This window comes from Procambarus clarkii, chromosome 75 (assembly GCF_040958095.1).
Source record: "Procambarus clarkii isolate CNS0578487 chromosome 75, FALCON_Pclarkii_2.0, whole genome shotgun sequence".
NCBI lineage: Eukaryota > Metazoa > Arthropoda > Malacostraca > Decapoda > Cambaridae > Procambarus > Procambarus clarkii.
In genome coordinates, this window is record NC_091224.1 from 28,012,279 (window position 1) to 28,038,561 (window position 26,283).

Below are 26,283 nucleotides of genomic sequence, written 5' to 3' on the forward strand. Positions count from 1 at the left end.
GGTTGGTCTTCCTGTCTGCGAGGTTGGTCTTCCTGTCTGCGAGGTTGGTCTTCCTGTCTGCGAGGTTGGTCGTCCTGTCTGCGAGGTTGGTCGTCCTGTCTGCGAGGTTGGTCGTCCTGTCTGCGAGGTTGGTCGTCCTGTCTGCGAGGTTGGTCTTCCTGTCTGCGAGGTTGGTCTTCCTGTCTGCGAGGTTGGTCGTCCTGTCTGCGAGGTTGGTCGTCCTGTCTGCGAGGTTGGTCTTCCTGTCTGCGAGGTTGGTCTTCCTGTCTGCGAGGTTGGTCTTCCTGTCTGCGAGGTTGGTCGTCCTGTCTGCGAGGTTGGTCGTCCTGTCTGCGAGGTTGGTCTTCCTGTCTGCGAGGTTGGTCGTCCTAGTCTGCGAGGTTGGTCGTCCTGTCTGCGAGGTTGGTCTTCCTGTCTGCGAGGTTGGTCTTCCTGTCTGCGAGGTTGGTCGTCCTGTCTGCGAGGTTGGTCTTCCTGTCTGCGAGGTTGGTCTTCCTGTCTGCGAGGTTGGTCGTCCTGTCTGCGAGGTTGGTCGTCCTGTCTGCGAGGTTGGTCGTCCTGTCTGCGAGGTTGGTCGTCCTGTCTGCGAGGTTGGTCTTCCTGTCTGCGAGGTTGGTCGTCCTGTCTGCGAGGTTGGTCGTCCTGTCTGCGAGGTTGGTCGTCCTGTCTGCGAGGTTGGTCGTCCTGTCTGCGAGGTTGGTCGTCCTGTCTGCGAGGTTGGTCGTCCTGTCTGCGAGGTTGGTCTTCCTGTCTGCGAGGTTGGTCTTCCTGTCTGCGAGGTTGGTCTTACTGTCTGCGAGGTTGGTCTTACTGTCTGCGAGGTTGGTCGTCCTGTCTGCGAGGTTGGTCGTCCTGTCTGCGAGGTTGGTCGTCCTGTCTGCGAGGTTGGTCGTCCTGTCTGCGAGGTTGGTCTTCCTGTCTGCGAGGTTGGTCTTCCTGTCTGCGAGGTTGGTCTTCCTGTCTGCGAGGTTGGTCGTCCTGTCTGCGAGGTTGGTCGTCCTGTCTGCGAGGTTGGTCGTCCTGTCTGCGAGGTTGGTCGTCCTGTCTGCGAGGTTGGTCGTCCTGTCTGCGAGGTTGGTCGTCCTGTCTGCGAGGTTGGTCTTCCTGTCTGCGAGGTTGGTCTTCCTGTCTGCGAGGTTGGTCGTCCTGTCTGCGAGGTTGGTCGTCCTGTCTGCGAGGTTGGTCGTCCTGTCTGCGAGGTTGGTCGTCCTGTCTGCGAGGTTGGTCGTCCTGTCTGCGAGGTTGGTCGTCCTGTCTGCGAGGTTGGTCGTCCTGTCTGCGAGGTTGGTCGTCCTGTCTGCGAGGTTGGTCGTCCTGTCTGCGAGGTTGGTCGTCCTGTCTGCGAGGTTGGTCGTCCTGTCTGCGAGGTTGGTCGTCCTGTCTGCGAGGTTGGTCGTCCTGTCTGCGAGGTTGGTCGTCCTGTCTGCGAGGTTGGTCTTCCTGTCTGCGAGGTTGGTCGTCCTGTCTGCGAGGTTGGTCGTCCTGTCTGCGAGGTTGGTCTTCCTGTCTGCGAGGTTGGTCTTCCTGTCTGCGAGGTTGGTCTTCCTGTCTGCGAGGTTGGTCTTCCTGTCTGCGAGGTTGGTCTTCCTGTCTGCGAGGTTGGTCGTCCTGTCTGCGAGGTTGGTCGTCCTGTCTGCGAGGTTGGTCGTCCTGTCTGCGAGGTTGGTCGTCCTGTCTGCGAGGTTGGTCGTCCTGTCTGCGAGGTTGGTCTTCCTGTCTGCGAGGTTGGTCTTCCTGTCTGCGAGGTTGGTCTTCCTGTCTGCGAGGTTGGTCGTCCTGTCTGCGAGGTTGGTCGTCCTGTCTGCGAGGTTGGTCTTCCTGTCTGCGAGGTTGGTCTTCCTGTCTGCGAGGTTGGTCGTCCTGTCTGCGAGGTTGGTCGTCCTGTCTGCGAGGTTGGTCGTCCTGTCTGCGAGGTTGGTCGTCCTGTCTGCGAGGTTGGTCGTCCTGTCTGCGAGGTTGGTCTTCCTGTCTGCGAGGTTGGTCGTCCTGTCTGCGAGGTTGGTCGTCCTGTCTGCGAGGTTGGTCGTCCTGTCTGCGAGGTTGGTCTTCCTGTCTGCGAGGTTGGTCTTCCTGTCTGCGAGGTTGGTCTTCCTGTCTGCGAGGTTGGTCGTCCTGTCTGCGAGGTTGGTCGTCCTGTCTGCGAGGTTGGTCTTCCTGTCTGCGAGGTTGGTCTTCCTGTCTGCGAGGTTGGTCTTCCTGTCTGCGAGGTTGGTCGTCCTGTCTGCGAGGTTGGTCGTCCTGTCTGCGAGGTTGGTCTTCCTGTCTGCGAGGTTGGTCTTCCTGTCTGCGAGGTTGGTCGTCCTGTCTGCGAGGTTGGTCTTCCTGTCTGCGAGGTTGGTCTTCCTGTCTGCGAGGTTGGTCGTCCTGTCTGCGAGGTTGGTCTTCCTGTCTGCGAGGTTGGTCTTCCTGTCTGCGAGGTTGGTCTTCCTGTCTGCGAGGTTGGTCGTCCTGTCTGCGAGGTTGGTCGTCCTGTCTGCGAGGTTGGTCGTCCTGTCTGCGAGGTTGGTCGTCCTGTCTGCGAGGTTGGTCTTCCTGTCTGCGAGGTTGGTCGTCCTGTCTGCGAGGTTGGTCGTCCTGTCTGCGAGGTTGGTCGTCCTGTCTGCGAGGTTGGTCGTCCTGTCTGCGAGGTTGGTCGTCCTGTCTGCGAGGTTGGTCTTCCTGTCTGCGAGGTTGGTCTTCCTGTCTGCGAGGTTGGTCTTCCTGTCTGCGAGGTTGGTCGTCCTGTCTGCGAGGTTGGTCGTCCTGTCTGCGAGGTTGGTCGTCCTGTCTGCGAGGTTGGTCGTCCTGTCTGCGAGGTTGGTCGTCCTGTCTGCGAGGTTGGTCTTCCTGTCTGCGAGGTTGGTCTTCCTGTCTGCGAGGTTGGTCTTCCTGTCTGCGAGGTTGGTCGTCCTGTCTGCGAGGTTGGTCGTCCTGTCTGCGAGGTTGGTCGTCCTGTCTGCGAGGTTGGTCGTCCTGTCTGCGAGGTTGGTCTTCCTGTCTGCGAGATTGGTCTTCCTGTCTGCGAGGTTGGTCTTCCTGTCTGCGAGGTTGGTCGTCCTGTCTGCGAGGTTGGTCGTCCTGTCTGCGAGGTTGGTCGTCCTGTCTGCGAGGTTGGTCGTCCTGTCTGCGAGGTTGGTCGTCCTGTCTGCGAGGTTGGTCGTCCTGTCTGCGAGGTTGGTCGTCCTGTCTGCGAGGTTGGTCGTCCTGTCTGCGAGGTTGGTCGTCCTGTCTGCGAGGTTGGTCGTCCTGTCTGCGAGGTTGGTCTTCCTGTCTGCGAGGTTGGTCGTCCTGTCTGCGAGGTTGGTCTTCCTGTCTGCGAGGTTGGTCGTCCTGTCTGCGAGGTTGGTCTTCCTGTCTGCGAGGTTGGTCTTCCTGTCTGCGAGGTTGGTCTTCCTGTCTGCGAGGTTGGTCGTCCTGTCTGCGAGGTTGGTCGTCCTGTCTGCGAGGTTGGTCGTCCTGTCTGCGAGGTTGGTCGTCCTGTCTGCGAGGTTGGTCTTCCTGTCTGCGAGGTTGGTCTTCCTGTCTGCGAGGTTGGTCTTCCTGTCTGCGAGGTTGGTCGTCCTGTCTGCGAGGTTGGTCGTCCTGTCTGCGAGGTTGGTCTTCCTGTCTGCGAGGTTGGTCTTCCTGTCTGCGAGGTTGGTCGTCCTGTCTGCGAGGTTGGTCGTCCTGTCTGCGAGGTTGGTCGTCCTGTCTGCGAGGTTGGTCTTCCTGTCTGCGAGGTTGGTCTTCCTGTCTGCGAGGTTGGTCGTCCTGTCTGCGAGGTTGGTCGTCCTGTCTGCGAGGTTGGTCGTCCTGTCTGCGAGGTTGGTCGTCCTGTCTGCGAGGTTGGTCGTCCTGTCTGCGAGGTTGGTCTTCCTGTCTGCGAGGTTGGTCGTCCTGTCTGCGAGGTTGGTCTTCCTGTCTGCGAGGTTGGTCTTCCTGTCTGCGAGGTTGGTCGTCCTGTCTGCGAGGTTGGTCTTCCTGTCTGCGAGGTTGGTCTTCCTGTCTGCGAGGTTGGTCGTCCTGTCTGCGAGGTTGGTCGTCCTGTCTGCGAGGTTGGTCGTCCTGTCTGCGAGGTTGGTCTTCCTGTCTGCGAGGTTGGTCTTCCTGTCTGCGAGGTTGGTCTTCCTGTCTGCGAGGTTGGTCGTCCTGTCTGCGAGGTTGGTCGTCCTGTCTGCGAGGTTGGTCGTCCTGTCTGCGAGGTTGGTCGTCCTGTCTGCGAGGTTGGTCGTCCTGTCTGCGAGGTTGGTCGTCCTGTCTGTGAGGTTGGTCTTCCTGTCTGCGAGGTTGGTCTTCCTGTCTGCGAGGTTGGTCGTCCTGTCTGCGAGGTTGGTCTTCCTGTCTGCGAGGTTGGTCGTCCTGTCTGCGAGGTTGGTCGTCCTGTCTGCGAGGTTGGTCGTCCTGTCTGCGAGGTTGGTCGTCCTGTCTGCGAGGTTGGTCTTCCTGTCTGCGAGGTTGGTCGTCCTGTCTGCGAGGTGGTCTTCCTGTCCTGCGAGGTTGGTCTTCCTGTCTGCGAGGTTGGTCGTCCTGTCTGCGAGGTTGGTCTTCCTGTCTGCGAGGTTGGTCGTCCTGTCTGCGAGGTTGGTCTTCCTGTCTGCGAGGTTGGTCTTCCTGTCTGCGAGGTTGGTCGTCCCTGTCTGCGAGGTTGGTCTTCCTGTCTGCGAGGTTGGTCGTCCTGTCTGCGAGGTTGGTCGTCCTGTCTGCGAGGTTGGTCGTCCTGTCTGCGAGGTTGGTCGTCCTGTCTGCGAGGTTGGTCGTCCTGTCTGCGAGGTTGGTCTTCCTGTTCTGCGAGGTTGGTCGTCCCTGTCTGCGAGGTTGGTCTTCCTGTCTGCGAGGTTGGTCGTCCTGTCTGCGAGGTTGGTCTTCCTGTCTGCGAGGTTGGTCGTCCTGTCCTGCGAGGTTGGTCTTCCTGTCTGCGAGGTTGGTCTTCCTGTCTGCGAGGTTGGTCGTCCTGTCTGCGAGGTTGGTCGTCCTGTCTGCGAGGTTGGTCGTCCTGTCTGCGAGGTTGGGTCTTCCTGTCTGCGAGGTTGGTCGTCCTGTCTGCGAGGTTGGTCGTCCTGTCTGCGAGGTTGGTCTTCCTGTCTGCGAGGTTGGTCGTTCTGTCTGCGAGGTTGGTCTTCCTGTCTGCGAGGTTGGTCGTCCTGTCTGCGAGGTTGGTCGTCCTGTCTGCGAGGTTGGTCTTCTGTCTGCGAGGTTGGTCCTTCCTGTCTGCGAGGTTGGTCGTCCTGTCTGCGAGGTTGGTCGTCCTGTCTGCGAGGTTGGTCGTCCTGTCTGCGAGGTTGGTCTTCCTGTCTGCGAGGTTGGTCTGTCCTGTCTGCGAGGTTGGTCCGTCCTGTCTGCGAGGTTGGTCGTCCTGTCTGCGAGGTGGTCGTCCTGTCTGCGAGGTTGGTCGTCCTGTCTGCGAGGTTGGTCGTCCTGTCTGCGAGGTTGGTCGTCCTGTCTGCGAGGTTGGTCGTCCTGTCTGCGAGGTTGGTCTTCCTGTCTGCGAGGTTGGTCTTCCTGTCTGCGAGGTTGGTCTTCCTGTCTGCGAGGTTGGTCTTCCTGTCTGCGAGGTTGGTCTTCCTGTCTGCGAGGTTGGTCTTCCTGTCTGCGAGGTTGGTCGTCCTGTCTGCGAGGTTGGTCGTCCTGTCTGCGAGGTTGGTCTTCCTGTCTGCGATGGTTGGTTCGTCCCTGTCTGCGAGGTTGGTCTTCCTGTCTGCGAGGTTGGTCGTCCTGTCTGCGAGGTTGGTCGTCCCTGTCTGCGAGGTTGGTCGTCCTGTCTGCGAGGTTGGTCGTCCTGTCTGCGAGGTTGGTCGTCCTGTCTGCGAGGTTGGTCGTCCTGTCCTGCTGAGGTTGGTCTTCCTGTCTGCGAGGTTGGTCGTCCTGTCTGCGAGGTTGGTCGTCCTGTCTGCGAGGTTGGTCTTCCTGTCTGCGAGGTTGGTCGTCCTGTCTGCGAGGTTGGTCGTCCTGTCTGCGAGGTTGGTCGTCCTGTCTGCGAGGTTGGTCGTCCTGTCTGCGAGGTTGGTCTTCCTGTCTGCGAGGTTGGTCGTCCTGTCTGCGAGGTTGGTCTTCCTGTCTGCGAGGTTGGTCTTCCTGTCTGCGAGGTTGGTCGTCCTGTCTGCGAGGTTGGTCGTCCTGTCTGCGAGGTTGGTCGTCCTGTCTGCGAGGTTGGTCTTCCTGTCTGCGAGGTTGGTCTTCCTGTCTGCGAGGTTGGTCGTCCTGTCTGCGAGGTTGGTCGTCCTGTCTGCGAGGTTGGTCGTCCTGTCTGCGAGGTTGGTCGTCCTGTCTGCGAGGTTGGTCGTCCTGTCTGCGAGGTTGGTCTTCCTGTCTGCGAGGTTGGTCTTCCTGTCTGCGAGGTTGGTCGTCCTGTCTGCGAGGTTGGTCGTCCTGTCTGCGAGGTTGGTCTTCCTGTCTGCGAGGTTGGTCGTCCTGTCTGCGAGGTTGGTCTTCCTGTCTGCGAGGTTGGTCGTCCTGTCTGCGAGGTGGGCGTCCTGTCCTGCGAGTTGTCTTCCTGTCTGCGAGGTTGGTCTTCCTGTCTGCGAGGTGTCTTCCTGTCTGCGAGTTGGTCGTCCTGTCTGCGAGGTTGGTTCGTCCTGTCTGCGAGGTTGGTCGTCCCTGTCTGCGAGGTTGGTCGTCCTGTCTGCGAGGTTGGTCGTCCTGTCTGCGAGGTTGGTTCTTCCTGTCTGCGAGGTTGGTCTTCCTGTCTGCGAGGTTGGTCTTCCTGTCTGCGAGGTTGGTCGTCCTGTCTGCGAGGTTGTCGTCCTGTCTGCGAGGTTTGTCTTCCTGTCTGCGAGGTTGTCTTCCTGTTCTGCGAGGTTGGGTCGTCCCTGTCTGCGAGGTTGGTCGTTCCTGTCTGCGAGGTTGGTCGTCCTGGCTGCGAGTTGGTCTTTTCCTGTCTGCGAGGTTGGTCGTCCTGTCCTGCGAGGTTGGTCGTCCTGTCTGCTGAGGTTGGTCCGTCCTGTCTGCGAGGTTGGGTCGTCTGTCTGTCTGCGAGGTTGGTCGTCTTCTGTCCTGCGAGGTTGGTCGTCCTGTCTGGCGAGGTTGGTCTTCCTGTCTGCAGAGGTTGGTCCGTCCTGTCTGCGAGGTTGTCTTCCTGTCTGCGAGGTTGGTCTTCCTGTCCTGCGAGGTTGGTCGTCCTGTCCTGCGAGGTTGGTCGTCCTGTCCTGCCGAGGTTGGTCGGCCTGTCTGCGAAGGTTGGTCGTCCTGTTCTGCGAGGTTGGTCGTCCTGTCTGCGAGGTTGGTCGTCCTGTCTGCGAGGTTGGTCTTCCTGTCTGCGAGGTTGGTCTTCCTGTCTGCGAGGTTGGTCTTCCTGTCTGCGAGGTTGGTCGTCCTGTCTGCGAGGTTGGTCGTCCTGTCTGCGAGGTTGGTCGTCCTGTCTGCGAGGTTGGTCGTCCTGTCTGCGAGGTTGGTCGTCCTGTCTGCGAGGTTGGTCGTCCTGTCTGTGAGGTTGGTCTTCCTGTCTGCGAGGTTGGTCTTCCTGTCTGCGAGGTTGGTCGTCCTGTCTGCGAGGTTGGTCTTCCTGTCTGCGAGGTTGGTCGTCCTGTCTGCGAGGTTGGTCGTCCTGTCTGCGAGGTTGGTCGTCCTGTCTGCGAGGTTGGTCGTCCTGTCTGCGAGGTTGGTCTTCCTGTCTGCGAGGTTGGTCGTCCTGTCTGCGAGGTTGGTCTTCCTGTCTGCGAGGTTGATCTTCCTGTCTGCGAGGTTGGTCGTCCTGTCTGCGAGGTTGGTCTTCCTGTCTGCGAGGTTGGTCGTCCTGTCTGCGAGGTTGGTCTTCCTGTCTGCGAGGTTGGTCTTCCTGTCTGCGAGGTTGGTCGTCCTGTCTGCGAGGTTGGTCGTCCTGTCTGCGAGGTTGGTCTTCCTGTCTGCGAGGTTGGTCGTCCTGTCTGCGAGGTTGGTCGTCCTGTCTGCGAGGTTGGTCTTCCTGTCTGCGAGGTTGGTCTTCCTGTCTGCGAGGTTGGTCGTCCTGTCTGCGAGGTTGGTCGTCCTGTCTGCGAGGTTGGTCGTCCTGTCTGCGAGGTTGGTCGTCCTGTCTGCGAGGTTGGTCGTCCTGTCTGCGAGGTTGGTCGTCCTGTCTGCGAGGTTGGTCGTCCTGTAGTAGTGAAATATGTGACTAGAACCGTGCGCCACACCTGGGCCAGGTGAGCCAGCTGTGACCACCTGGGCCAGGTGAGCCAGCTGTGGCCACCTGGGCCAGGAGAGCCAGCTGTGGCCACCTGGGCCAGGAGAGCCAGCTATGGCCACCTGGGCCAGCTGTGGCCATCTGGGCCAGCTGGTCCAGCTGGGCGCGAGGGATCCGTCTCAAGGGGTGAGAGGTGCTCCCCCCCCCCCCTGCTCGTGTGGTTCTAGTCACAGTGAGTGTTTAATGTAGTGTATGGTTAGGATAGGGTGAGTATGTGAGCAGGTGTGCAGGTATGTGTGGCATGTTTGCAGGTGTGTATGTTAAAGTGCAAGTAAGGGAGAGTGTTGAAAGTGTATGTAATGCAAGTGTAGAGTTGTACAGGTGTGTATGCTTGGAGTGTTAAGCATGGGCCTCTAGGTCTAAGCATGGAGGTCTCTAGAGTTAAGCATAATAGGCTACGAGACCGGGTGTGGTATGTGGCAGGTTAGGTTAGGGTTGTCGAGAAGGGCGATGGCCCGCGGTAAGCTTTGAAGATGAACCTCTGGGAACAAGAGGGTAGCAGACTAGCAGTAGACAGGGGACCTACCATCCCAGGAGGGCTGGACTAGCAGTAGACAGGGGACCTACCATCCCAGGAGGGCTGGACTAGCAGTAGACAGGAGTACCTACCATCCCAGGAGGGCTGGACTAGCAGTAGACAGGGGACCTACTATCCCAGGAGGGCTGGACTAGCAGTAGACAGGGGACCTACCATCCCAGGAGGGCTGGACTAGCAGTAGACAGGAGACCTACCATCCCAGGAGGGCTGGACTAGCAGTAGACAGGGGACCTACCATCCCAGGAGGGCTGGACTAGCAGTAGACAGGAGTACCTACCATCCCAGGAGGGCTGGACTAGCAGTAGACAGGAGACCTACCATCCCAGGAGGGCTGGACTAGCAGTAGACAGGGGACCTACCATCCCAGGAGGGCTGGACTAGCAGTAGACAGGGGACCTACCATCCCAGGAGGGCTGGACTAGCAGTAGACAGGGGACCTACCATCCCAGGAGGGCTGGACTAGCAGTAGACAGGGGACCTACCATCCCAGGAGGGCTGGACTAGCAGTAGACAGGAGACCTACCATCCCAGGAGGGCTGGACTAGCAGTAGACAGGGGACCTACCATCCCAGGAGGGCTGGACTAGCAGTAGACAGGAGACCTACCATCCCAGGAGGGCTGGACTAGCAGTAGACAGGGGACCTACCATCCCAGGAGGGCTGGACTAGCAGTAGACAGGGGACCTACCATCCCAGGAGGGCTGGACTAGCAGTAGACAGGGGACCTACCATCCCAGGAGGGCTGGACTAGCAGTAGACAGGGGACCTACCATCCCAGGAGGGCTGGACTAGCAGTAGACAGGAGACCTACCATCCCAGGAGGGCTGGACTAGCAGTAGACAGGGGACCTACCATCCCAGGAGGGCTGGACTAGCAGTAGACAGGAGACCTACCATCCCAGGAGGGCTGGACTAGCAGTAGACAGGGGACCTACCATCCCAGGAGGGCTGGACTAGCAGTAGACAAGGGACCTACCATCCCAGGAGGGCTGGACTAGCAGTAGACAGGAGACCTACCATCCCAGGAGGGCTGGACTAGCAGTAGACAGGGGACCTACCATCCCAGGAGGGCTGGACTAGCAGTAGACAGGAGACCTACCATCCCAGGAGGGCTGGACTAGCAGTAGACAGGGGACCTACCATCCCAGGAGGGCTGGACTAGCAGTAGACAGGGGACCTACCATCCCAGGAGGGCTGGACTAGCAGTAGACAGGAGTACCTACCATCCCAGGAGGGCTGGACTAGCAGTAGACAGGGGACCTACCATCCCAGGAGGGCTGGACTAGCAGTAGACAGGGGACCTACCATCCCAGGAGGGCTGGACTAGCAGTAGACAGGAGTACCTACCATCCCAGGAGGGCTGGACTAGCAGTAGACAGGGGACCTACCATCCCAGGAGGGCTGGACTAGCAGTAGACAGGGGACCTACCATCCCAGGAGGGCTGGACTAGCAGTAGACAGGGGACCTACCATCCCAGGAGGGCTGGACTAGCAGTAGACAGGGGACCTACCATCCCAGGAGGGCTGGACTAGCAGTAGACAGGGGACCTACCATCCCAGGAGGGCTGGACTAGCAGTAGACAGGAGTACCTACCATCCCAGGAGGGCTGGACTAGCAGTAGACAGGGGACCTACCATCCCAGGAGGGCTGGACTAGCAGTAGACAGGAGTACCTACCATCCCAGGAGGGCTGGACTAGCAGTAGACAGGGGACCTACCATCCCAGGAGGGCTGGACTAGCAGTAGACAGGGGACCTACCATCCCAGGAGGGCTGTACTAGCAGTAGACGGGACCTACCATCCCAGGAGGGCTGGACTAGCAGTAGACAGGGGACCTACCATCCCAGGAGGGCTGGACTAGCAGTAGACAGGGGACCTACCATCCCAGGAGGGCTGGACTAGCAGTAGACAGGGGACCTACCATCCCAGGAGGGCTGGACTAGCAGTAGACAGGAGACCTACCATCCCAGGAGGGCTGGACTAGCAGTAGACAGGGGACCTACCATCCCAGGAGGGCTGGACTAGCAGTAGACAGGGGACCTACCATCCCAGGAGGGCTGGACTAGCAGTAGACAGGGGACCTACCATCCCAGGAGGGCTGGACTAGCAGTAGACAGGGGACCTACCATCCCAGGAGGGCTGGACTAGCAGTAGACAGGGGACCTACCATCCCAGGAGGGCTGGACTAGCAGTAGACAGTGGACCTACCATCCCAGGAGGGCTGGACTAGCAGTAGACAGGGGACCTACCATCCCAGGAGGGCTGGACTAGCAGTAGACAGGGGACCTACCATCCCAGGAGGGCTGGACTAGCAGTAGACAGGGGACCTTCCATCCCAGGAGGGCTGGACTAGCAGTAGACAGGGGACCTACCATCCCAGGAGGGCTGGACTAGCAGTAGACAGTGGACCTACCATCCCAGGAGGGCTGGACTAGCAGTAGACAGGAGTACCTACCATCCCAGGAGGGCTGGACTAGCAGTAGACAGGGGACCTACCATCCCAGGAGGGCTTGGCTGGGGAGGACGAGAGCGAACACCTTCCACGACCACTTGAGTCTGGAGATCTGAGACATTCTCCGTCGTTCATGTCTGAGGATAAATATCAATATTAGTTGCATCAATTATTTGTTACACACAAAAATCACAATAGCGTGATGCATCAAATGAACAAATCCACAAGGGCCGTGATGAGGGTTCGAACCTGCATTCGAGAGGATCCCAGACGATGCCTTAATCGACTGAGCTACGTTTGTGTCTCGGAGAGGCTGCATGATCCGAGTAAGGGAAGGAGAACTTCCTGTTGCAATTTTTTTACCACGTCGTAGCTCAGTGGATTAAGGCAGCGTCCCGTGACAGTCTCGTGAGCCTAGTTACAAAATTGTTAATATTACATGCACATGTACATATATACATACATACATGTCCTTGACAGCAAAAACAACATTGACATTATTTTATTGATTCCAATTGTGATGCCAGTAACCCCTAGCGGTCTGTGGTCGTCCTGAACGGCTTCCCGCTCCTTCAGGACGCGTCTCAACCTTCTCTCTGACAAGAGTTGGAGCAAATACTGCCACACTGCCTACTGTAGTTGACTACAGGAAAGTTAAACGTCCGACCGTTAGTAATTTTGGGGAGGTTGCTGTTGGGCTTAAGGCCCACCAACGGTGGGAGGGTTATCATGGCCCACCAACGGTGGGAGGGTTATCATGGCCCACCAACGGTGGGAGGGTTATCATGGCCCACCAACGGTGGGAGGGTTATCATGGCCCACCAACAGTGGGAGGGTCATCATGGCCCACCAACAGTGGGAGGGTTATCATGGCCCACCAACGGTGGGAGGGTTATCATGGCCCACCAACGGTGGGAGGGTTATCATGGCCCACCAACGGTGGGAGGGTTATCATGGCCCACCAACGGTGGGAGGGTTATCATGACCCACCAACTACTTATTAAAGCTTAAGATCACCACAATAACTTATCAACCAAACATGTATACTTTAGTCCTAAACATTGTCTTGGACTGAGGTAAACTCAGTGACTCCCTTTCCTCACTACGAGCAATAATCAGTTTGCAATCAAGTAATAACGTGCTTGTCTTGGAAGCTAGACGTATATATATAAGAATACTTAGCAAGAGGGTAAATATAAAAATGTTGTGGATTCCTTCTCACATTGGCCTGCAGGAACATGACAAAGTTGACGCCCTTGCTAAGGCTGCAGTAAATAAAGACAGTATTGAACGGAATCTTGAGTTATCAAATAGGTCCCTTAAAAGTGTCATTAGACAAGAACTCCGGGATGGATTTGAAGAAAGTAGAACAGTGCAAACTGGAACTAGCAGGTCCATTGTTTATCACAATGAAATGTGTGAAGTAAAACATGTGTATGGGGCAAGTAACAAAGTCAGTAGACTAACAGATGTTGTCACAGCTCGTATAAGACTTGGCTACAAGTATCTCTGGCAGTTGGGCTTGTATAGGGATCTAGATGAAGTAAAGTGTAAAGTGTGTGGACAAAGACAGGGACACACACTCGAACACTATATCTTGGATTGTAGTAAAATTGAGCCATTTAGAGATAAATCTAAGCTCACTCTGTATGATATGGCAACCTATCTTATTACCATGGATAAATTACCTGAAATCCTTGCACTGTATCCACATTTTGCTTCCAGTAGATGAACGACATATGAGATTCAGAAACAAATAGTGTATTGTGAGGACTAATAATAAACAGAAGCTCCCCTATGACTCTGTAATATCCCCATTGGTCAAACTATTATGTATTAACGATAAGACCTACCATTAATGTATGATGACTTACTGTAAATATGTAGCTCTTGTAATAGCACTTTCTCTGTAACTAGCTGACATTGTAACTATAAGGTGTGAAGGATAGATGAAATTGTTTATGTAATAATCTAAGATGAGGTCTGATAAAGACCTTTTGTGCCCTCTGCAATGCTTTTGCGCTACCGCTCACAGGATGAGTATGGGGTGCACAATAAACTACCGCTCACAGCTGGAGTATGGGGTGCACAATAAACTACCGCTCACAGCAGGAGTATGGGGTGCACAATAAACTACTGCTCACAGGACGAGTATGGGGTGCACAATAAACTACCGCTCACAGGATGAGTATGGGGTGCACAATAAACTACCGCTCACAGCATGAGTATGGGGTGCACAATAAACTACCACTCACAGCATGAGTATGGGGTGCACAATAAACTACCGCTCACAGCATAAGTATGGGGTGCACAATAACGAGGCTTGAATGGTCATCTCGCTCACAAACTGTCTCCTGGTTGAGTTTCCAGCATCGTCCTCCTAAAGTAAACGGACAATTTAAAGTAGTCTCTCCTAACCTGCCGGAGGACCTAAAACAGAAAACGGGACAGTAAGTCCCTTTCGCCAGCCGCTTCCATTTTCTAGTACGACGATTTTTGGCCTTATGTGTCGCCTACGTGCGAAAAGCGACGTTCTTTGTAGGAGGACAGGTTGTAGGAGGACAGGTTGTAAGAGGACAGGTTGTAGGAGGACAGGTTGTAAGAGGACAGGTTGTAAGAGGACAGGTTGTAGGAGGACAGGTTGTAAGAGGGCAGGTTGCAGGAGGACAGGTTGTAAGAGGACAGGTTGTAAGAGGACAGGTTGTAGGAGGACAGGTTGTAGGAGGATAGGTTGTAGGAGGACAGGTTGTAAGAGGGCAGGTTGTAGGAGGACAGGTTGTAGGAGGACAGGTTGTAAGAGGACAGGTTGTAGGAGGACAGGTTGTAGGAGGATAGGTTGTAGGAGGACAGGTTGTAGGAGGACAGGTTGTAAGAAGACAGGTTGTAAGAAGACAGGTTGTAAGAAGACAGGTTGTAAGAGGACAGGTTGTAAGAGGACAGGTTGTAAGAGGACAGGTTGTAGGAGGACAGGTTGTAGGAGGACAGGTTGTAAGAAGACAGGTTGTAAGAAGACAGGTTGTAAGAGGACAGGTTGTAAGAGGGCAGGTTGTAAGAGGACAGGTTGTAAGAGGACAGGTTGTAAGAGGGCAGGTTGTAAGAGGACAGGTTGTAAGAGGGCAGGTTGTAGGAGGACAGGTTGTAGGAGGACAGGTTGTAAGAAGACAGGTTGTAAGAAGACAGGTTGTAAGAGGACAGGTTGTAAGAGGGCAGGTTGTAAGAGGACAGGTTGTAAGAGGACAGGTTGTAGGAGGACAGGTTGTAGGAGGACAGGTTGTAGGAGGACAGGTTGTAGGAGGACAGGTTGTAGGAGGACAGGTTGTAGGAGGACAGGTTGTAGGAGGACAGGTTGTAGGAGGAAAGGTTGTAAGAAGACAGGTTGTAAGAGGACAGGTTGTACACACATTAATACCATAACTGTTTCAAGTCTCTCACTGCCACAAATCACAATTTATTTTTATTCATTTATAGATCAATTATTTGTGCAGATTAATAAAAAAAATGTGGCAATAGATGCACATTGTATATATTCATAAATTTTGGTGAATTCAGCCAGATATCACGCATCCAACACTGATTATAGCTGTCCTGTTTTCCGCAACAACCTATTTATATACATTAGCGTATCCAACACTGATTATAGCTGTCCTGTTCTCCGCAACAACCTATTTATATACATTAGCGTATCCAACACTGATTATAGCTTTCCTGTTCTCCGCAACAACCTATTTATATACATTAGCGTATCCAACACTGATTATAGCTGTCCTGTTCTCCGCAACAACCTATTTATATACATTAGCGTATCCAACACTGATTATAGCTGTCCTGTTCTCCGCAACAACCTATCTCTATACATTAGCGTATCCAACACTGATTATAGCTGTCCTGTTCTCCGCAACAACCTATCTCTATACATTAGCGTACCCAAATCAATGTTCAAACACAATAAAGAGGTTCACAAGACATAACACGAACACGGAACAACAAGATACTCCAGTATTTGCAGGCGAGGAGTCACAATAACGTGGCTGAAGTATGTTGACCAGACCACACACTAGAAGGTGAAGGGACGACGACGTTTCGGTCCGTCGTGGGCCATTCTCAAGTCCGTTCTCTGGACTTGAGAATGATCCAGGGGCCAGATTCACGAAAGCACTTACGAACGTGTACATTTTTTCTCAATCTTTGGCGGCTTTGTTTACAATTATTAAACAGTTAATGAGCTCCGAAGCACCAGGAGGCTGTTTATAACAATAACAACAGTTGATTGGCAAGTTTTCATGCTTGTAAACTGTTTAATAAATGTAACCAAAGCCGATAAAGATTGAGGAAAGATGTACACGTTCGTAAGTATTTGTGTAAGTGCTTTCGTGAATCTGGCTCCAGGACGGACCGAAACGTCGCCGTCCCTTCACCTTCTAGTGTGGTCAACATACTCCAGTATCTGAAGGGTATACTGACCGGTAGAAGTTGAAGCCGTTGGTGACCCAGCCGGCGAGGCAGAAGATGGCCAGAGTAAGGCCGCCGTACAGGGTGGAGGCGTCCGTGCCCCGCCGGAGGTGGAGGGCGGCGCACGCCACCACCAGCCCCACCTCCACCACGTACAGCACCAGCACCACCACGGGCGGCAGCACGCCCGCACGCACCACCATCTCTACAACATTAATGGTTGTACCTCACATTAACAACAATATATAATATAATGGAGAGCTTTATCATTTCATAGGAAAACATTTTAAAAAATATATACATATTATATATATATATATATATATATATATATATATATATATATATATATATATATATATATATATATATATATATATATATATATATATATATATATATATATATATGTTTCATTGAATATGACCGCATATTCTGTATTTATTATTTTCTGGTTTAGGGCTTCTATCCCTCGAACTATTTTCTTAGCATCAGGGCTTATTTGAAATAGGAGTTCTCCAAAACTCATTTTCGTACTTTTAAGGTGAAGAAAAGAAGTGATTTACTATAGAGTGTATTACACTTATTTGTATAATTTGCACGACGTTTCGAACCTCCATGGTTCATTCTCAAGTGAACAGATCTTACAATACTAGTTGATTTTATACCCGCATTAGGTCAGGTGATAATATAATGAAGGTGAAAACATGGGGGGATACATAAGGGATAAACATAGTGGCTGCAGAAGGCTTATTGGCCCATACGAGGCATCTCCTATCTAAACACAAAGATTAATCCAGTGTAATTGGCCTGTTATGTTGGACATTGTCTTCTGTGTTGGCATCGATATGTTCTTGTCTTGTCCTTACTCTCATGGTGGGTAGAGTAAATAGTTCCGTGATTTGGGTGTTCATGGTAGGTCGCTCTATTCTTATGTGAATTGCCTCAAGAATTTGTAATCTTCTTGAATCTTGGGTTTTGTCTATTATGCAAGTATTCTTGTTCAACATTTCTCTTGTTAGAGTAATGTCATGGGCTTGTCTCATGTGATTCCTAGGGGCACCAGATTGAAGATGGCATGTCAAACGCCTCGTCAGCTTGGTCGACGTCATACCTATGTACTTACATTGAAGGTTACATCCTTCGTGGGGGCAAGTGTACATGTATACAACGCTTGACTGCTGTAGAGGGTTCTCCGTCGGCTTCGGGCTGTTTTTGATAAGGAGTTCGGAAGTCTTCTTGGTTTTGTAGAATATTATCAGGTTTATGTTTTGGTTAGGAGTAGTGCTTTTTACTCCTTTACGGATTATTTCTTTCATTATTCTTTCCTCTTTTATATGTTCACTGTGCATGGTTGATTTGTAATATAATTTTATTGGGGGTGTTGTGGTTTCTGTTCTAGGTTCTGAATTATACCAACGGTCCAAGTGTCTTCTTATAGCAGCGTTTATTTCCGCGTTGCTATATCCGTTGTTCACCAATACCTGAGTTACTCTTTCAAACTCTCTACTCACGTTGCTCCATTCAGAGCAGTGGGTAAGCGCTCGACGAATATAAGCATTGAGAACACTGGCTTTGTATCTTTGGGGGCACTCACTTCTACCGTTCAGGCATAATCCTATGTTGGTGGGCTTGGTATATACGTTGGTGCTTAAAGAGGTTCCTGTTTTTGTTATTAGTACATCCAAGAATGGCAGACTGTTATTTTCACTATTTTCATGTGTAAATCGGAGTACTGACTCTCTCTCTAGGTGTCTTTTTAGGTCAATTAGTTCATCTGAGTCTTTTACTATTACGAATATGTCATCTACATAACGGCAGTATACAGTTGGTTTTTGTCTGCTACTGAAGACCCTATCTTCGATGGTTCCCATATAAAAATTAGCAAATAAAACTCCTAAGGGGGAGCCCATTGCTACTCCGTCTATTTGTAAATACATGTCTCCTTGTGGACTGATGAAAGGGGCTTCCTTTGTACATGCTTCGAGAAGACTTTTCAAGTGTGGCTCAGGTATGTCTAATTTGGGGGTGCTCTCGTCTCTGTATACTCTGTCCAGTATCATTCCTATGGTTGTGTCGACTGGGACGTTGGTAAAAAGGGATTCAACGTCCAGGGAAGCGATGATTCCATCGGGCTGGGTAGATTTGATCAATTCTAGGAAATCTGCTGATGATTGTAGACTAAACTTACTTGGAGTGTATGGAGTTAGGAGTTCATTGAGTTTCTTTGCCAGGTGATAAGTTGGGGTTGGTATTTGGCTGATTATAGGGCGTAGTGGGTTACCTGGTTTATGCGTCTTAACATTGCCGTAGGCATATCCTAAGCCATAGTCGCCTTGAAGTTTATTGAAATGCACACTACCTTTCTTTGCGTTGATTGCTGTAATTGTTTTGTTTACTTTCCGCTTAAGGTCTTCTACGGGGTTCCTCGTGATTCGTTGAAATTTGGAGTCGTCACTTAGGATGTCGCTAATTTTGTTCATGTATTCATGGGTAGGAATCAATACATATGCTGCTGTTTTATCGGCTTTTCTTATTGTTACGTCTTTCAGATTTTTTAGTTGTTTCGCTGCTTCTTTGAGTCGTGGGGTTAAGATTGTAGATGAATATGTTCCTCGTTTTTTCCCTGCTTCTGCAAGTAGTTCAGCTTGAAGTGTGTCAGTGGTGATGACTTTTTTGTTGTCTTCTAGCTTATGGATATCGTCCAGAAGCATTTCGATTTCCAGGCGTTTTTGATGCATCTTTGGTTTAGATAAGAATTGACAATTTAGACCAAGATTTAAGAGGTCCTGGGTAAGATCATAAGAAGTCAGGTTAAAGTAGCCATCTTTAGGACGAGGGATTTTTAGCTGTCCACCGTTTAGGGATGTTAACTTACGGAGTGTCTTTGTTTCTACAAGAGTTTTATGTTGTTGTTTCAGGTTAAATAGTTCACTGTTGATGGTTTGCTTGAGTTGGATAGGGATGTCGTACTGGGTCCATTTGTTTAACAGATGCTCAGCTTGCTCTGTAAAGGTTTGGAGGGCTTCCTTCTTCTTGTTTAGTTGATGCCGAATGAGCTCTTGCCTATACCTATAGGTAAACTCTGTATTGCGGACTGCTGGGTCATGTGGGTTTATATTGGTGTATACTGGCAGCAGGTTTTCTTTCAAACATGTTTCATTGAATATGACCGCATATTCTGTATTTATTATTTTCTGGTTTAGGGCTTCTATCCCTCTAACTATTTTCTTAGCATCAGGGCTTAATTGAAATAGGAGTTCTCCAAAACATATATATATATATATATATATATATATATATATATATATATATATATATATATATATATATATATATATATATATATATATATATATATATATATATATATATATATATATATATATGTCGTACCTAGTAGCCAGAACGCACTTCTCAGCCTACTATGCAAGGCCAAATTTGCCTAATAAGCCAAGTTTTCCTGAATTAATATATTTTCTCTAATTTTTTTCTTAAGAAATGATAAAGCTACCCATTTCATTATTTATGAGGTCAATTTTTTTTATTGGAATTAAATTTAACATAGATATATGACCGAACCTAACCAACCCTACCTAACCTAACCAAGCCTATCTTTATAGGTTAGGTTAGGTTTGGTAGCCGAAAAAGTTAGGTTAGGTTAGGTAGGTTAGGTACTCGAAAAACAATTAATTCATGAAAACTTTGCTTATTAGGCAAATCGGGCCTTGCATAGTAGGCTGAGAAGTGCGTTCTGGCTACTAGGTACGACATATATATATATATATATATATATATATATATATATATATATATATATATATATATATATATATATATATATATATGTATGTATATATATATATATATAGGGAAGGGAGTACCACCTCTGGCTGGAAGAAGGAGGACCCTTAGCCTCGGAGGAAACCACACATAACGCATTAGAGGGAATGTTTAGGTCCCCTCCAATACTGTTTCTGTGTGCTTTTCTCCTACCACCCCCTTCCCTTTTGATTTTTTGTTTGCTTTATTATGTATTTAAAGGTTACAAGATATACATTGGTTGATACAAAGAATGCTTAAAGGTTGTGGATCTCTTGAAGCTCCTCCGCTTCCGGACAGGAACCGAGGATGCAGCAAGCGTTTTCCCTCTGGATCGCCACACTGAGGCGCTGAAACAAAAAACTGGCAGCTCTTGGGTCTCTGGTGACGTCAATGAGCTTGGAACCCAATTCCTTGAAAAATCCCAAGGCACTCTTGCCCCAGGGGCCATGCGTCTCAGACGCTATGGGAACAAAGAGGTATCGACCTTCCAGTCGCCTGTACTTGACTGATTTCGCTGTTTCCTGTACAAGATGCAGTGAGTCACTGTACAAGATGCAGTGAGTCACTGTACAAGATGCAGTGAGTCACTGTACAAGATGCAGTGAGTCACTGTACAAGATGCAGTTAGTCACTGTACAAGATGCAGCTTGAGTCACTGTACAAGATGCAGTGAGTCACTGTACAAAATGCAGTGAGTCACTGTACAAGATGCAGTGAGTCACTGTACAAGATGCAGCTTGAGTCACTGTACAAGATGCAGTGAGTCACTGTACAAGATGCAGCATGAGTCACTGTACAAGATGCAGTGAGTCACTGTACAAGATGCAGTGAGTCACTGTACAAGATGCAGTGAGTCACTGTGTAAGATGCAGTGAGTCACTGTACAAGATGCAGTGAGTCACTGTACAAGATGCAGTGAGTCACTGTACAAGATGCAGTGAGTCACTGTACAAGATGCAGTGAGTCACTATACAAGATGCAGTGAGTCACTATACAAGATGCAGTGAGTCACTGTACAAGATGCAGTGAGTCACTGTACAAGATGCAGTGAGTCACTGTACAAGATGCAGTGAGTCACTGTACAAGATGCAGCTTGAGTCACTGTACAAGATGCAGTGAGTCACTGTACAAGATGCAGTGAGTCACTGTACAAGATGCAGTGAGTCACTGTACAAGATGCAGCTTGAGTCACTGTACAAGATGCAGCTTGAGTCACTGTACAAGATGCAGCTTGAGTCACTGTACAAGATGCAGTGAGTCACTGTGCAAAATGCAGTGAGTCACTGTACAAGATGCAGTGAGTCACTGTACAAGATGCAGCTTGAGTCACTGTACAAGATGCAGTGAGTCACTGTACAAGATGCAGCATGAGTCACTGTACAAGATGCAGTGAGTCACTGTACAAGATGCAGTGAGTCACTGTACAAGATGCAGTGAGTCACTGTGTAAGATGCAGTGAGTCACTGTACAAGATGCAGTGAGTCACTGTACAAGATGCAGTGAGTCACTGTACAAGATGCAATGAGTCACTGTACAAGATGCATTTAGTCACTGTACAAGGATTAGTGAGTCACTGTACAAGATGCAGTGAGTCACTGTACAAGATGCAGTTAGTCACTGTACAAGATGCAGCTTGAGTCACTGTACAAGATGCAGTGAGTCACTGTACAAGATGCAGCTTGAGTCACTGTACAAGATGCAGCTTGAGTCACTGTACAAGATGCAGCTTGAGTCACTGTACAAGATGCAGTGAGTCACTGTGCAAAATGCAGTGAGTCACTGTACAAGATGCAGTGAGTCACTGTACAAGATGCAGCTTGAGTCACTGTACAAGATGCAGTGAGTCACTGTACAAGATGCAGCATGAGTCACTGTACAAGATGCAGTGAGTCACTGTACAAGATGCAGTGAGTCACTGTACAAGATGCAGTGAGTCACTGTGTAAGATGCAGTGAGTCACTGTACAAGATGCAGTGAGTCACTGTACAAGATGCAGTGAGTCACTGTACAAGATGCAGTGAGTCACTGTACAAGATGCAGTGAGTCACTGTACAAGATGCAGTGAGTCACTATACAAGATGCAGTGAGTCACTATACAAGATGCAGTGAGTCACTGTACAAGATGCAGTGAGTCACTGTACAAGATGCAGTGAGTCACTGTACAAGATGCAGTGAGTCACTGTACAAGATGCAGTGAGTCACTGTACAAGATGCAGCTTGAGTCACTGTACAAGATGCAGTGAGTCACTGTACAAGATGCAGCTTGAGTCACTGTACAAGATGCAGTGAGTCACTGTACAAGATGCAGCTTGAGTCACTGTACAAGATGCAGCTTGAGTCACTGTACAAGATGCAGCTTGAGTCACTGTACAAGATGCAGTGAGTCACTGTACAAGATGCAGTGAGTCACTGTACAAGATGCAGCTTGAGTCACTGTACAAGATGCGGCTTGAGTCACTGTACAAGATGCAGTGAGTCACTGTACAAGATGCAGCATGAGTCACTGTACAAGATGCAGTGAGTCACTGTACAAGATGCAGTGAGTCACTGTACAAGATGCAGTGAGTCACTGTGTAAGATGCAGTGAGTCACTGTAGAAGATGCAGTGAGTCACTGTACAAGATGCAGTGAGTCACTGTACAAGATGCAGTGAGTCACTGTACAAGATGCAGTGAGTCACTATACAAGATGCAGTGAGTCACTATGCAAGATGCAGTGAGTCACTGTACAAGATGCAGTGAGTCACTGTACAAGATGCAGTGAGTCACTGTACAAGATGCAGTGAGTCACTGTACAAGATGCAGTGAGTCACTGTACAAGATGCAGCTTGAGTCACTGTACAAGATGCAGTGAGTCACTGTACAAGATGCAGCTTGAGTCACTGTACAAGATGCAGTGAGTCACTGTACAAGATGCAGTGAGTCACTGTACAAGATGCAGCTTGAGTCACTGTACAAGATGCAGCTTGAGTCACTGTACAAGATGCAGCTTGAGTCACTGTACAAGATGCAGTGAGTCACTGTACAAGATGCAGTGAGTCACTGTACAAGATGCAGCTTGAGTCACTGTACAAGATGCAGCTTGAGTCACTGTACAAGATGCAGTGAGTCACTGTACAAGATGCAGTGAGTCACTGTACAAGTTGCAGTGAGTCACTGTACAAGTTGCAGTGAGTCACTGTACAAGTCGCAGTGAGTCACTGTACAAGATGCAGTGAGTCACTGTACAAGATGCAGTGAGTCACTGTACAAGATGCAGTGAGTCACTGTACAAGATGCAGAGTCACTGTACAAGATGCAGTCACTGTACAAGATGCAGTGAGTCACTGTACACGATGCAGTGAGTCACTATACAAGGTGCAGTGAGTCACTGTACAAGATGCAGTGAGTCACTGTACAAGATGCAGTGAGTCACTATACAAGATGCAGTGAGTCACTGCACAAGATGCAGTGAGTCACTGTACAAGATGCAGTGAGTTACTGCACAAGATGCAGTGAGTCACTGTACAAGATGCAGTGAGTCACTGTACAAGTTGCAGTGAGTCACTGTACAAGACGCAGTGAGTCACTGTACAAGTTGCAGTGAGTCACTGTACAAGATGCAGTGAGTCACTGTACAAGATGCAGTGAGTCAATGTACAAGTTGCAGTGAGTCACTGTACAAGACGCAGTGAGTCACTGTACAAGTTGCAGTGAGTCACTGTACAAGATGCAGTGAGTCACTATACAAGTTGCAGTGAGTCACTGTACAAGATGCAGTGAGTCACTGTACAAGATGCAGTGAGTCACTGTACAAGATGCAGCTTGAGTCACTGTACAAGATGCAGTGAGTCACTGTACAAGATGCAGCATGAGTCACTGTACAAGATGCAGCTTGAGTCACTGTACAAGATGCAGCTTGAGTCACTGTACAAGATGCAGCTTGAGTCACTGTACAAAATGCAGTGAATCACTGTACAAGATGCAGTGAGTCACTGTACAAGATGCAGTGAGTCACTGTACAAGATGCAGCTTGAGTCACTGTACAAGATGCAGTGAGTCACTGTACAAGATGCAGCATGAGTCACTGTACAAGATGCAGCTTGAGTCACTGTACAAGATGCAGCTTGAGTCACTGTACAAGATGCAGCTTGAGTCACTGTACAAGATGCAGCTTGAGTCACTGTACAAGATGCAGCTTGAGTCGCTGTACAAGATGCAGCTTGAGTCACTGTATAAGATACAGCTTGAGTCACTGTACAAGATGCAGTGAGTCACTGTACAAGATGCAGCTTGAGTCACTGTACAAGATGCAGTGAGTCACTGTACAAGATGCAGCTTGAGTCACTGTACAAGATGCAGCTTGAGTCACTGTACAAGATGCAGTGAGTCACTGTACAAGATGCAGCTTGAGTCACTGTATAAGATACAGCTTGAGTCACTGTACAAGATGCAGTGAGTCACTGTACAAGATGCAGCTTGAGTCACTGTATAAGATACAGCTTGAGTCACTGTACAAGATGCAGTGAGTCACTGTACAAGATGCAGTGAGTCACTGTACAAGATGCAGCTTGAGTCACTGTATAAGATACAGCTTGAGTCACTGTACAAGATGCAGTGAGTCACTGTACAAGATGCAGTGAGTCACTGTATAAGATACAGCTTGAATCACTATACAATTGGTGACCAAACGACACTTCAGAAGATGGAGAGACGACAGCGTTTCGGTCCGTCGCGGACCATCAACAAGTCGTGAGTGTAAGACATAAACACACGACTTGTTAATGGAGAAACGTCGTCGTCTGCTCATCTTCTGATGAGTGGTTTTGGTCATCATATCATCAGCCTCGTTATTGTGACTCATCGTCTGCACATGTACAATTATTTATTCCTTGAAAGATTCAAGGAATTTAGAACTTTCTTGTCGAAGGGAAGATCTCTTTGTAAACACAGTTGCTACCAACATGTAGCCTCCTGCCTCATTAATGTCTCGGCTACTAATCACCAAAATCACTAATGGTTATCTTATCTTGAGGTTATCTTGAGATGATTTCGGGGCTTTAGTGTCCCCGCGGCCCGGTCCTCGACCAGGCCTCCACCCCCAAGAAGCCGCCCGTGACAGCTGACTAACACCCAGGTACCTATTTTACTGCTAGGTAACAGGGGCATAGGGTGAAAGAAACTCTGTCCATTGTTTCTCGCCAGCGCCTGGGATCGATCCCGGGATCACAGGATCACAAGTTCAGTGTTCTCTCCGCTCGGCCGACCGGCTCCCCTGGTACTTACAATCATATTCACTATTACTGAATCACTGTAATTATATTAATTAAATTAGTCATTACATTAATGACTTCTCAGACTATAACAAATGTGTGATGCCAATGTTTCTACCAATCACTTGAGAATGTCAACGTAACCAGCAAGGATAGTGTCGGCAGTCACAGCCGCGCTCCTGTGGCGGGTCAGTCCACTACGGGCTCACCATAGCCCGTGCTACTTGCCCCGCTCCTGTGCCAGGTAAGTCCACTACGGGCTCACCATAGCCCGTGCTACTTGCCCCGCTCCTGTGCCAGGTAAGTCCACTACGGGCTCACCATAGCCCGTGCTACTTGCCCCGCTCCTGTGCCAGGTAAGTCCACTACGGGCTCACCATAGCCCGTGCTACTTGCCCCGCTCCTGTGCCAGGTAAGTCCACTACGGGCTCACCATAGCCCGTGCTACTTGCCCCGCTCCTGTGCCAGGTAAGTCCACTACGGGATCACCATAGCCCGTGCTACTTGCCCCGCTCCTTAGCTCCGGGTCTCACTCAAGCTCTTAACTCTCTCATGCTCGGGGCCTGGCTCAAGCTCTTAGTTCACTCAAGCTCGGGGCCTGGCTCAAGCTCTTAGTTCACTCAAGCTCGGGGCCTGGCTCAAGCTCCGGGCCTGGCTCCAGCTCTTAGTTCACTCAAGCTCGGGGCCTGGCTCAAGCTCTTAGTTCACTCAAGCTCCGGGCCTGGCTCAAGCTCTTAGTTCACTCATGCTCGGGGCCTGGCTCAAGCTCTTAGTTCACTCAAGCTCGGGGCCTGGCTCAAGCTCTTAGTTCACTCAAGCTCGGGGCCTGGCTCAAGCTCTTAGTTCACTCAAGCTCGGGGCCTGGCTCAAGCTCTTAGTTCACTCAAGCTCGGGGCCTGGCTCAAGCTCTTAGTTCACTCAAGCTCGGGGCCTGGCTCAAGCTCTTAGCTCACTCAAGCTCTTAGTTCACTCATGCTCGGGGCCTGGCTCAAGCTCTTAGTTCACTCATGCTCGGGGCCTGGCTCAAGCTCTTAGTTCACTCATGCTCGGGGCCTGGCTCAAGCTCTTAGTTCACTCAAGCTCGGGGCCTGGCTCAAGCTCTTAGTTCACTCATGCTCGGGGCCTGGCTCAAGCTCTTAGCTCACTCAAGCTCGGGGCCTGGCTCAAGCTCTTAGCTCACTCAAGCTCGGGGCCTGGCTCAAGCTCTTAGCTCACTCAAGCTCGGGGCCTGGCTCAAGCTCTTAGCTCACTCAAGCTCGGGGCCTGGCTCAAGCTCTTAGCTCACTCAAGCTCGGGGCCTGGCTCAAGCTCTTAGCTCACTCAAGCTCGGGGCCTGGCTCAAGAGTCCTGGGCTCGGCTATCATGAGACGTCATTACATTTCCAACATTACTGTTGTAACTAAGACTATTAATTAAATAATTAAATCAACATAAACCACAATATACTTTCATTGTTGTCACCCAAAATCGTAATTAACAACAATCCCATATAACACAACGGCCATTGAAGCAGGTAAACTCACTCACCTTAGGAAGTTCTTTGACAAAACTCTACTGTGTTGTGTGAGCTGCCCCGACGAGACGTTACGGTGTGTTGGCGGCCATCTTGGTGTCAACACTCAGTATTACCACCATAGTCTCGCTCCCGAAGCTGTTT

At 50.7% G+C, this 26,283-nt stretch overlaps 1 protein-coding gene across 1 annotated transcript in view; it reads right to left on the reverse strand.

The window, feature by feature from the left end:
- LOC123771605 (uncharacterized) overlaps positions 1 to 26,283 on the reverse strand; it is a 49,726-nt gene extending 23,443 nt beyond the window's left edge. The window contains exons 1-3 of the mRNA XM_045764191.2: positions 26,154 to 26,283; positions 15,563 to 15,755; positions 11,146 to 11,238 (exon numbers count right to left, since the gene is read on the reverse strand). Coding sequence (XP_045620147.2) covers positions 11,146 to 11,238; positions 15,563 to 15,753 — 284 coding nt within the window. The 5' untranslated portion in view covers positions 15,754 to 15,755; positions 26,154 to 26,283. The remainder of the gene's footprint in view (positions 1 to 11,145; positions 11,239 to 15,562; positions 15,756 to 26,153) is intronic.